At 50.9% G+C, this 12,401-nt stretch overlaps 1 protein-coding gene across 1 annotated transcript; it reads left to right on the forward strand.

Annotated features, from left to right (window-relative positions):
• The first annotated feature begins 409 nt into the window (after positions 1-409).
• Positions 410-2,782, forward strand: CBLN3 (cerebellin 3 precursor). Its single transcript, XM_056133892.1, has 3 exons — positions 410-696; positions 921-1,040; positions 2,555-2,782. The coding sequence occupies exons 1-3, from the start codon at positions 421-423 to the stop codon at positions 2,750-2,752; spliced, it is 594 nt and encodes a 197-aa protein (XP_055989867.1). The 5' UTR covers positions 410-420; the 3' UTR covers positions 2,753-2,782.
• The last annotated feature ends 9,619 nt before the right edge of the window (positions 2,783-12,401 follow it).

Here is a 12,401-nt window from a genome sequence, read left to right on the forward strand (position 1 = left end):
CAGAGATACCCCTTTCCTTTAGAAGCGGGGAGGCCGGGGCAGTAGTGGTATCTCACAAGCACATAGCCAGTTCTTTCTCTGTGCTCCCCAGTTCTAGCTTTCCCCACCCCACCCATCCCCCGCCAGAGGAACTGCACTGGGGTTCTGGCTGGAACCCTCCTAGCTGGCTGTCTCATCCCTCCTCTCTCTCTCTCTCTCCCAGAATCCACCTGCTGTCACTGCCCTGCCAAGGAGGCGGGGGCTGTGGTGACCGCAGGTGGCAAGAGGTAGGACAGCCACAGGGCACAGAGCCGTATGGAGAAGGAGACCAGGAGCGAGTGTCAGTGAGCTGCAGAAAGAGGGCTGAGGAGCGGGCAGAGGGGTCTTAAAGTTTGGGGAGAGGAGCTGGAAGAGGGGACCAGACCCCACAGCCGCTCAGCCATGCTGGGACCAAAGCAGCCCCAGGTAGTGCCCACGGCGCTGATGCTCCTGGCCCTGGGGGCTGGGTGGGCCCAGGAGGGCACAGAGCCCGTCCTTCTGGAGGGTGAGTGCCTGGTGGTCTGTGAGCCTGGACGAGCTGTGGCGGGGGGGCCAGGAGGGGCAGCCCTGGGAGAGGCACCCCCCGGAAGAGTAGCATTTGCCGCGGTCCGAAGCCACCACCATGAGCCGGCAGGGGATGCTGGCAACGGCACCATCGGGGCCATCTACTTCGACCAGGTAACGCCAGCCCTGCAGGACCTGCAGCCGGCCACTTGAGTCCCCTGACCTGAAGGACGTGTCTCCCCAAGGCAGTCTGCTGGCCTTCAACCCCACTGCCTGACCCCCTCCCACACTCGGCCTACACCCCTCCCTTCTGTCCTCCAGTCCCTGCTTGCACCTCTTCCTCCCCCTCCCTCTCAGCCCCCTTCCTGAGCCCCCATCAGCAGGCTCTGCTCCCCCAGGTCCTGGTGAATGAGGGCGGCGCCTTTGACCGGACCTCAGGCTCCTTCGTGGCCCCTGTCCGGGGCGTCTACAGCTTCCGTTTCCACGTGGTGAAGGTGTACAACCGCCAGACTGTCCAGGTGACTACGCCCCATCCCCCTCTCAGTCCAGAAAGGAGGGCTTGTGGTTCAGTGGGGAGCGCCTGCCTTCTGTGTGAGCACCTAGGCTCAAAAACCAGCACCATCACTGTATCACTGTATCACTGTCATGTTGTTCGTCAATTTACTCCCGAGGGCAACAGTAACATCTCTATTCCTCTCAGCCCTGAGATTTTAGCAGCCTCTTCTTACTAGTCTTTTCCCAATGATTGGAGGCTCTTTCAGGGTCAGGGGAATGAGACTTGTTGTCGTTACTGGTTTTGGCATATCGAATACGCCACGGGGAGCTTGCCAGGCTCTGCCCATGAGGGCGGGATACTCTCGGTAGCTTGCCGAGAGGCATATATTTATATATTTCTCTCTATGATTTGTTGCCTACTGTCTGAAGCTCATCAAATATGGTGTGGCAATTATGGACAATAGGTAGAAAGTGTCCTATAATGTGTCCAGAAAGCAGCCTGGAGCATGGCGGTGGTTGCGTAATGCAGGTCGGCTGCCAGGGCTGGGTCCCTTGGGACGGGGAAGGCTCTCACCTGCCCTACTCTGGGGCACCCCAAGTAAAAACAGACTGGCACGGAGTCTGGTGGCATGGTTATGGGGGCCTCATTTTATACTCCTGTCTGGAAGGAGCAGAGTTCTGGAGGGTGGCCCATGAGGAGATTATCTGGTGCTGACAGGGTGTGGCTTATGGGTGTGATCCCTGAGTCACCAGAGACTGCCTTATTCCAAGAAGGAAACTGGAGGAAAAGGAAGGTGAGCTAGCAGAGGGCGGGTGATACAATGTATGCTCGGCTTGTGCCAGACCCAGACTAAATTCTCGAAGTTTGATCCAGAACACCCCCGCACACTGCCCGGTGTACCCTGAGCACTGCTGGGTGTGGCCCTGGAGGTCCCCAGCGTTACTGGGGTCGCCTAGGTAACCCTGAGAGTGAAGGGCCCGATCAGCATTGCATCCTTGGGTCCTTACATTGAATTGCCAACCTAGTTGGTCAAGAATTTTGGGGAGGGGACCCCAGATCTCAGCACCATATAGAAGGAAAAGAGGAAGGGATCAGGGCTGGAGCAATAGCCCAGCATGTAGGGCGTTTGCCGCACATGCAGCTGACCCAGGTTCGATTCCCAGCATCCCATATGGTCCCCTGAGCACCGCTCAGGGGTAATTTCTGGCTGCAGAGCCAGGAGTGGCCCCTAGGGCATCGCTAGGTGTGACCCAAAAAGGAAAAAAAGAGGAAGGGATCTAAGACTTGCCCAGCAGACCTGGTTCCTGTGGAGACAGTGTCTCTCTTGGTCTACGTTTTGGGTAACTAGGAGGAAAAGGGCTCACCTAGCGAGTCTGGGGTGTGTCACACCAGCTACCCCAACCCTCCCAGCAGAGTCCCTTGCACGCCTGAATCCCTGAGTGTCCATCTAGGGCTAGAAGGAAAAGGGAAGCCTTGGGGAAAGTGGCAGTCCTCAGGCACAGCCTGGGAAGGTGCTAACTGGGCTCCCCTCCCCAGGTGAGCCTGATGCTGAACACCTGGCCCGTCATCTCAGCCTTCGCCAACGACCCCGATGTGACCCGGGAGGCAGCTACCAGCTCTGTCCTCCTGCCCTTGGACCCCGGGGATCGAGTGTCCCTGCGCCTTCGGCGGGGAAATCTTCTGGGGGGCTGGAAATACTCCAGCTTCTCTGGCTTCCTCATCTTCCCCCTCTGAAGGCTCTGGCCAATCGAGGACAGAACTCAAGGCCCTAACCTTCACTTTCTGCCTGCCCTCTCCTGCCCCAGAAGCAGGATCTTTGCGACAGGAGAGAGCCTCCCCCACTGCCTGTGTTCCACCGCCTTGCATGGGACCCTGTGCCAAGTGCCCAAGATGAAGAGGAGAGTTGTAGCAGGATCTGGTTCTGCTTCACCCAACCCTACCCTTCACCCCACCCCTACACAACACACACACACACACACACACGCACGCACATGCACACACACACACACACACACACACACACACACACACACACACACCACTTCCCTCCCAGCTTCCATTTCTTTGTACCTGCAGCCCCAGGGTGGGGCAGGGTGGGATGTATGGCTTTGCAGGGTCTGCTTCTCCAGCTCCCTCCCCACCCCCCAGCTTTCTGTGCAGTGCTATTTGGGGACAGATGGCACAGGTGAGCCTGATGGGGCCCCCCCACCGTTGCCCAGATGGATCAGCCTCAGCGGACCCGGCAGGCCCCTTCCAGTGAGGAGTGCCAGCGTCAGGATCTCTGCCAGCAGATCCCTGAGCTGGAACAGCACCACAGGGGTGTGGCAGGAGGCCCAACCACCAGCAGACAGCCCACAGAGCCCCGAGAAGATGCTGGCTTGCTGGGAGGGGTTGGGGAAGGAAGGGGGTAAGGAGGCTGGCACCCAGCCTGAGCAGGAGCTACAGTTTTCAGGTGTTTGGAGCACCTGGCTGGCAGGAAGCTCGGGTGTTCATCTGTGCCAGGTCCCAGATGGATGCTAGCATTCACCTGCTTGCCCGTGAAATGAGGTGTGCGCTCTAGCCAAGAACAGGTGAACTGAACTTAGTTCAGAAGATGGAAGGTCCCACATGGGCAAGTATAACTCTCCACTCATGCAACACGGCCACCTAACACTGCTCTGCTTCCTAAGCTTTAACCTTCACGCCCCAATGTCCACTTTCTCCCCACTCTCTTGTCTTCACTGTTCCTCTTCCAGACCATCCCTCAACCTCTCTTCTCTTTCCTGATTTGTACCATCTTATTTGCTCTTAAACTCCCTATTCCTTTGAATTCCCTCCATCATCCCTCAGCCAGTATTGTAAAGTTTTTTCTCTCTCTCCCCACCTTCTTGACCCCCCCCCATCTGTCTGTCTCAACTCCCTCACTGTTCCCATAAACCAGCATGGATAAATCTATTAATAAAGTAACTAGAGAATGATGGTCGCTGAGGCACTAGATCATTGGAGAAAAATGCCATTACAGCTGGATCAGAGGTTACAATACAAGCAGGTAGGTTGTAGAGAAGACTAATGTGAAATATATATTAGAGTGAAAGTTTCAAACATAGGTTTGGAACAGGAGAGATAGTGTAGAATTAAGGTGATTTCCTTATATGCAGCTGACCCTGGTTTGATGTCCCTGCATCATATATGGTCCCCCAAGCACCACCAGGGGTCACTCTTGAGCACAGAGCCAGGAATAACCCCTGAGCTCAGCCAGTTGTAGACGCAGTACAAGAAAAAAACAAAACAGATTTGAGTTCAGTAGGAAATACCTATGTTAAATTTGTGGTTTTCAAAAGAATTTAACTTTTTCAAACATTATTAAATATTAAATAAGGTAAAATAAATAACACACACACTGTCCTCCCATTGTTCATCAATTCGCTCAATACCTCACCGGTAGCTGGCCAGGCTTTGCCGTGCAGGCGAGATACAGGTAGCTTGCCGGGCTCTCCAGAGAGACGGAGGAATCTAACCCAGGTCCGCCGTGTGCAGGGCAAGTGTCCTACTTAATCTCCTCAATTTAAGGCCCACCACCTGAATCATATATTTATTAAAAAACACTCCACATAGGGGCTGGAGCGACATTATAGTGGGTAAAGTGCTTGTCTTTTATGAAGCTAACCCGGGTTTGATCCCATATGGTCCTCTGAGGCTGCCAGGAGCGATTCCTGAATGCAGACCAGAAAGTACCCCTGAGCACTGCCAGGTGTACCCACCATTCTCCGCAATAAATAAATAAATAATTCATTTTAAAAAATTTTAAAGGTAACCAATCACACACTGGACCAGATATATGGAAAATGTGTGAGTTCAAAAAGTTCCTCAATAGACCAGCTAAGCACTGACTCCAATTTTAACCACCTTAGTAGATAAACCAGTTCCCAGATCCCAACCAAGAACTCATAATTCACAACTTGTCTAAGTCAAGATAATGCTCTTCGAGATCTCCAAGTGCAGAAATCTGAACCCAAACAGGGCCCACCTCAAATGGAAAAACTCTGTGGGGGCCAGGGCTGTAGCTGAGCAGCAGAGCCCTTGCCTTCCACATATAGGTTTGATCCCTGGCACCAAAAATAAATTGGTTTGATCCTTGGCATCCAAAATAAAATTTAAAATTTTTTTTCAAATAAGAATTAAACCCCATTATTGGGGCTGGAGCAATAGCACAGCGGCTAGAGCGTTTGCCTTGCATGCAACTGACCTGGGTTCAATTCCCAGCATCCCATATGGTCCCTAGAGCACCGCCAGGAGTAATTCCTGAGTGCATGAGCCAGGAGAAACCCCTATCCATCACCAAGTGTGACCCAAAAAGAAAAAAAAAATAAGCCCCATTATTAATAATTGGTTTAAGTGCGGACATAATACATCTCATCATCCTTGTGTGTGTGCCTTACTAAAATGTAAGATGCTTTCAGAAAAGCTGACATAGTAGCAACTCTCTTGAAGTATACATAAGAGAACTTAAGTTTGGAATGAATGCTTTTCTCCATCGATGTTCATGAGCTACTCCTTGTTCTGTGCTGGTGGTGGGTAGTGGGTTGGGGGTCTGCTCCCAACAGTGCTGGGGGACCATGTGGTGCCAGGATTTAACAGGGTCTCCTGTGTGCAATGCATGTGATCAGCCTTTGAAACTATCTACCTAGCCTTGAGCAGTTCTGTAGTTTCATTCACCAACATCTTCCCTCATCTTCTGGAACTCACTGAAACCTTCCCTTCCCTTCTCTCCTCTACCACCTGTGTGAGCACAGTCAGCCTGGCCTTCTGCCTCACTAAAAAGCAGAGGCCCTAGCGGGATCTCTTCCCACCCCCAGAGCTACAAACTCACCTTTCTTCTCATGTCCACTTCCTCTCATCTCATTCAGTAGAACGCTCACACCTTCCTCTGCAAAAGCGGCTATCTTCGCCCACAAACCAGGGACCCCACTTCCTCCCAGCATCCTCTTCTCTCTTCCTTGCTCAGGTCTGTACATCCAGCTTCTCCCTCTGCCTTTCACCGTCCCTTCCACAGTTAAATAGACTCCAGATTCTTAAATCTAAAAACCAAAGAGGACAGGTGTCCTCAGCTCTCCATCCCCCCACTGAAAGTCTGAGTCAACTCCAAATATCTGCGGAACTAAATCTCTGTGCTCCCCAGAACCCGCCTCTTAAGTCTACCATGACCTCCACCTAAGGTGCCCTTGGCTAGTGGCTCACCACTGCTGTATCCCTAAATCAACAGCACTGCCTAGATAAGGATTCGTCAGTTTCTTGGCTCTCCCTCTCATATAGTTTTGTGGCCACAGAGAAGCACTCTCTGGATTTTACCTCCACTTTTTTTTTTCTGCTTTGATTAGATTCATTGTTTCAATAAAAGATTCACCACTATTATTTAGAGTTTACCCCCCCCCCCAAATCAGACATGCTGAAAAAGCATTGTGAAGTGATTTGCTTTCTACAGCTGGGTTCAAGAATTAAATGTTGGTTTTGGATTTCTGCTATTTTACCTATTGACCCTGGAAGTATTTCTACTGAAAGTCAGATAGTTAAGAACTTGGTTTCTGTGTTCTGGAGTCGTGGCCATGCTGGGGAGCCGCTCGCGGGGGGCAACCGGTGGCCTCGGTAGGGCGTGAAGGGCGGAGCGAAACGCCCCCCTTCCCATGAGGTTTTAGTCGCCCCCACACTCCCGGCTCATACCTGCTGTCCACAAGGCTCCCATGTGGCCGCCATCTTTCTTTCCAGAGAGGAGAGGGCAAATGGGGCAACACCCTTTCCCCTCCGGCAGACTTGATGGGCTGGATCAACGCATAGTCCATTCACTTTTCTGCTCCAAGCTGCTGGGTTCTGCATTAAGTCCTTGTGCTTCTGGGGCCATGGCCGTGCTGGAGAGCCGCTCGCGGGGTTACCTCCACTTCTTGATCAGCTTTTTTTTTAGGTTCCTCGACCTTTGTCCCACTGTAAAATATTGGCTTTCCTCGAGATTCCACCCAGGCTGCCTCAGAGGCCTGATTTCCATTCTTGTGCCAATTATGTCCATATTCGCCTGTATTCCTTCTCGCTCCTACCTTCCAAAAATTCAGACACAGTATAATACCATCTGAAACCAAGCCTGATGGAGCTAGTCTTCCCTCTCTAAGTGTATTCTCTAGTCCCATACTCCATGCTGTAATCAGGCCCTCCCTTCTGCCCCAGACATGCACCAGTCATTGTATTTGTCTCTTCTCCTCAACCTCATTTTTCAATGTGAGTGATACTTACTCTCACATCCATGGACCTGAGGACAAAGGTGGGTTTGTTGCTTTGGCAGTGGGAAGGGTTCCTGCTGGGGCTTTTGCCTTTCAGTGAGACAGATTCGAGTAGCAATTTTCAGTGAGTGATGCGAGTGGTATTCACTCACATCCCTGGATTCCATACATAGTTCTCCATACATCCTGAATGACCCCTTTGGCACCCTCTTCTTTCTCATACTCACCCATATTTATTAATTTAGTGTGTGAGGTTCCAATTCAATGGGGTTTTACAATCCAGCTGCAACTGATGCACTTTTTACCATCTACTTTGAATATGGAAACTCAAATGAAATTGTACCATTTATTAGCTGAGGGAGAATGACACCCTTCAAGGAAGAAAAGGGCATAACATTTATGTCAAAACTTAGATTGAGGACTGGAGCTTTAGTATAGTGGGTAGGGCATTTGCCTTGCACTTGACTGACCTGGCTTCCATCCCTGGCATCCCATATGGTCCCCTGAGCACTGCCAGGAGTGATTCTTGAGTGCAGAGCCAGGAGTAACCCTTGAGCGTAACCAGGTGTGACTCAAAAAGAAAAAAATAGATAAGATAGTTTTTTTAAAAAAAAAAAAAACTTATATTGAGGGGGCCACAGTGTTAGTACAGCAATTAAGGCACTTGCCTTGCATGAAGCAGACCTGGGTTGTGAACCCTGGCATCCCATATGTTCCTCTAAGTTCCTTCAGGAGTGATCCTGGGGAATAGAGCCAGGAACAAGTCCCAAGCATCCCCAGGTGTGACAAAACAACAACAACAACAACAACAACAACAACAACACAACCTTATAAAGAGTTCAGGGAAAAACAACATGTTGCTGAACAACATGAGGGGAGAGCCCAGGCATTTTAGCCCCTTAGGCTGTGTTTGCTTGTTGAATTGTCACCTGCTTCAACCATCCACCCCAAAGCTAGGCAAGGATGGCAACTCAGAGGCTTCCTGCCATACCCCAGATGAGGCATTGTACCCGCAGGGTGGTGGGCTGGTGGGTTCTCTGTGCACTGTCTGGCATTCCTACGTGCCCTCAGGTATTGCAAATTCCGTCCAGATCCCAATCACCATGGAAACTTTAAAGTTTTTTTTCTTGCCCCATTGCTTCCACCTTTCCCTTGAATTAATAAATGTTTCTATAAACTGTGTTCCATGATAAACGGGGAGCCAGTCAGGAAAAGAACAAACAACAGACATCTGATTCACCAAAGGTTGACGTCACCCTGATTGCAGAGTTATCTTCAGTTTTATAAGCAACAGGTCAGCCTGCCCCACAGACTTCACCAAGCCACTGATATGGGCTCCCTCACCAGCCCCTGCCTGTTTGCTCTGCCAGCCTGAGAACAAGGTTTCCAGAGGGGAGACACCAGACCCATCAACTTTGCAGGTAGTAGCACTGTAACACTGTAGCACTGTCCAACTTTGCAGGTGGTAGCACTGTAATACTGTAGCACTGTCCTCCCTGTTGGGGGCCCAGTAACATCTCCATCTGGAGACTTGTTGTTACTGTTTGGCATATTGAATATGTCCTGGGTAGCTTGCCAGGCTCTGCCATGTGGGCGGGATATTCTCGGTAGCTTACTGGGCTCTCCTAGAGGGGCAGAGGAATCAAACCCGGGTCAGCCGCGTGCAAAGCAAACGCCCTACCCACTGTGCTATCGCTCCGCCTGTTTCTCTCATCCCAGTTCTTGTCTTGCTAGTGTTGGCCTTGGTGTGGAAGCAAACATACCTTGGCTTGTCTGATACTACTGCTCCCACAATCCTGCCCCTTGGCACCTGTTCGGGTGAGAAAGGCCGCGCGAGAAGCAGAGGCACCATGTTGGGAAGTTGCCAGCACGCAGGTTTCTGGACCCACGGGGCGTTGATGGCAAGAGGATCAGAGGTGGCCAGAATGATAGTACAGTGGGTAGGGAGTTAGGCATGCACGCAGTGATCCCAGGTTCAATCCCTGGCATCCCATATAGTCCCCGGAATATCACCAGGAGTAATTCCTGAGCTCAGAGTCAGAAGTAAGCCTTGAGTATTTCCAAGAGTGGCCCAAAAACAAAGGGGGGGGGGGCAGAGGTACAAGGAGCAGCTCACAGTCTTCTAGGGTAATTTAGGCTGCTCCAAGAAAAACAAAAACACCCCTGACAGAAAGACTTCAACACAGATTCATTTCCCTACATTCAGGAGGTGGATATTCAAGATCAAGGTGCCAGAGGTCCAGACCCAGCGGCAGACAGCTGTCTCCTCACTCCTGACATGGTGGAGAGAGCAGACTTCGCTTCTTTCTCCTGCAAGGGGGCTCTACCTCAACTCACCTCCTGTAGCCCTCATCACCTCATCACCTCCCAAAGGTCTCATTCCCTAATGCCATACCACAAGGGGTAAGGATTTGAAGGTCACACGAGCAAGTGCTTAATAGAGATGAATGTCAACTCCACATGGCAGCAGGGACCTCTTCCACGAGACTTCATGTAACACCTGCACCATTGCATTATCTGGGAATTTTTATCCCACCAGAGTTTCAGGAGACCAGATGAACAGGTAGCAGGTAGAAAGTCAGTATCCAAATCTCCTTATTTTTCACTCTTTCGTGTGTCTGGTGCCGGGGAGGGAGCCTCAGGCCTCAGTCACTCCCAGCATGTTCTTTCTCTGAGCCACATCCCCAGGCAGAGATTTCTCTGAGGTAGCCAGCGCAACTAACTAGGCTGGACCACACTGAACTGCTCTCTCCTGCCAGTCCTTACCGATCTACTGATCTTCACTACCACCCTGTCTGCTTACAAACAAGACATAAACTATGTTTGTTCTTTTTTTTTTTTTTTTTTTAGCTTTTTGGGTCACACCCGGCAATGCTCAGGGATTACTCCTGGCTCTGTACTCAGGAATCACTCCTGGCGGTGCTGGGTAACCATATGGGACGCTGGGAATCGAATCCAGGTCAGCCGCATGCAAGGCAAATGCCCTACCCACTGTGCTATCTCTCCATTCCCAAACTGTGTTTGTTCTTAAAAAATAATAAAATTAAATAACAAGGGGAGAGGAGAAAAGAAGGGGAAGAAAAGGAGGAGAAATTTTTTTTTTCTCTCAGCTGAAGGCTTGGGATAGAGTCCAGTGGCAGAACACCTGCCTTGCATATGTGACAAACTGGATTCAATCCCCAGCCTGGCAAATAATAACCATCTCCTAGGTTGAGTTTTGCTTTTTCCACAACCAAGAAGAGCACTAGCATAGGAGCCTGTGTAACTGGCTCTCTCCCAGACTGACAAAAACCCTGCCTGGAACCTTATAGCACATCAGTGGCCTGGAGACTGGCCACCTCTATATCACCAGAGCTTGGATCAGCTCAACTTGGAAGGCTCTTCACATCTTCCTGGAGTCCTGGGGGACACCCGGCAGCCCTGACCCCACCCTTCCCACCCTCATAACCGAGCAGTAACTAAAAAATGAACAGGCCACTTGTTCTGTTTGGATCCATTTATTGACAAATCAAATGGGGTAAAAAGGTCACACAAAAGAGGTATCTGAGTATAAATGTGACTAATGGGAATGAGTGTGTCAGGAAGAGAACTTGAGGCTGAACGCTGTATTCAAGGCAGGAGCAGGAGAAGGGAAAGAAGCGAAGGAGGAAAGCGTGTCTCCTCTATACGACCACCTTTCTTTCCTCAGCTGTCACCCAATCACTTTCCTGGACAGAGTTGATAGCTGGAAATAATAATAATTAAAAAAAAGGGCAACATCTAAGTAGTTTATGTACAAGATTCAGGAAATGAGGTGCTGTTGGAATGTATATATGGCTGGTTTGAGGGATTTTAGTTTTTCTTTGGGGTCACAATGGTGATGCTCAGGGGTTATCCTGACTCTACACTCAGGAATCACACCTGGCGGTGCTCAGGAGACCATATGGGATGCAGGAGACTGAACCCAGATTGGCCATGTGCAAGGCAAACGCCCTATCTGTTGTACTATCGCTCCAGCCCATTGAAGGGTTTCTTGAACAACCTGTCCTCAGACTATATCATGGGACCAAATCAGAAACTTAATCCTAGTCCCAGGTCTGCCACAGATTAGCCAGGTGCCTTTCAGCAATCACTCCCCCTCTGGTCTCTTCCCTCAACTGTAGCATGCACACAGGCACATGTGCATGCGTGTGCACACACACACATACACACACACACAACACTAGCCATCTAAGTTCCACTCTGGCTCTAGCAATGCCAAGTTCTTTGGCAGCCTGAGTGTGCTAGGCCAGGAGATGGGCTCAGCCTGGGAGAACACAAATGACTCCAAGGCCCAGCCAGAGTGTCGTGGTGTCGGCTGTCTCCTGAGTCCACCCTGAGGGGCAGGAGCGATGCAGGGGTAAGCAGAAGTACACACCCCAGTCTGACTCACACTCCGTGACAGAGGGGCTCAGGATTTCATGCCACATTAGGTGGGGAAGGGGCAAGCCATTCAAAGCAGTCACACATGGTACGGTTTGGGGGTGTAAGTCATGTGGGGGTGAAAGGAGAGGACTTTGGGCAAGTTGGGAGGTAGAGCCTCATTTCAGAACCACCCCCCAAAAAAAATCAAAAACAGAGGCCTAGGCCCCTCCATCTAGTTGAAGCAGCTCTTCAGGTAGAGATGCCGTATGTGGCATCAAGACTCTTGTTTCCCGTGGGCTTGACCCCAGGAAGCAGGGGTGGGGGTCAGGGTTTCAGGGCTGTCTCCATCTGCTGGAGTCAGATGAGGTAGACTGACTCAGTCTTCTATACCCTTCCCAGCTGACAAACAGGGCAGGGGACATGATGGTCCCATTTAGCATGACCAGCTGGGGACGGCTGCAAGCTGTCTCTATGGTCTGCATGAGTGGGTCAGCGGTGACACCATCAAGGGCAAAGGGGTCCCAAGAGAGCGGAACAGGGCGGGAGCCCACATTCACGGTTTCTCTTTGAGAGGGGAATGTGGCTCGGAGTCATGGGTCCAGGACTATCATTTTCCATGGTTCTGACAGGAGAGTGTGTTCTGTGTGTATGTGTGTGTGCTGTTGTTAGGGCATTTGGGGTGTGTATGCAGTGTGTGCGTGTGACAGAGTATGTACTGTGTAGGAGGTGCTGTCTCGGGGTGTGTTTGTGACAAG

Source organism: Sorex fumeus, unplaced genomic scaffold (genome assembly GCF_029834395.1).
Source record: "Sorex fumeus unplaced genomic scaffold, SorFum_2.1 ptg000098l, whole genome shotgun sequence".
Lineage (NCBI taxonomy): Eukaryota > Metazoa > Chordata > Mammalia > Eulipotyphla > Soricidae > Sorex > Sorex fumeus.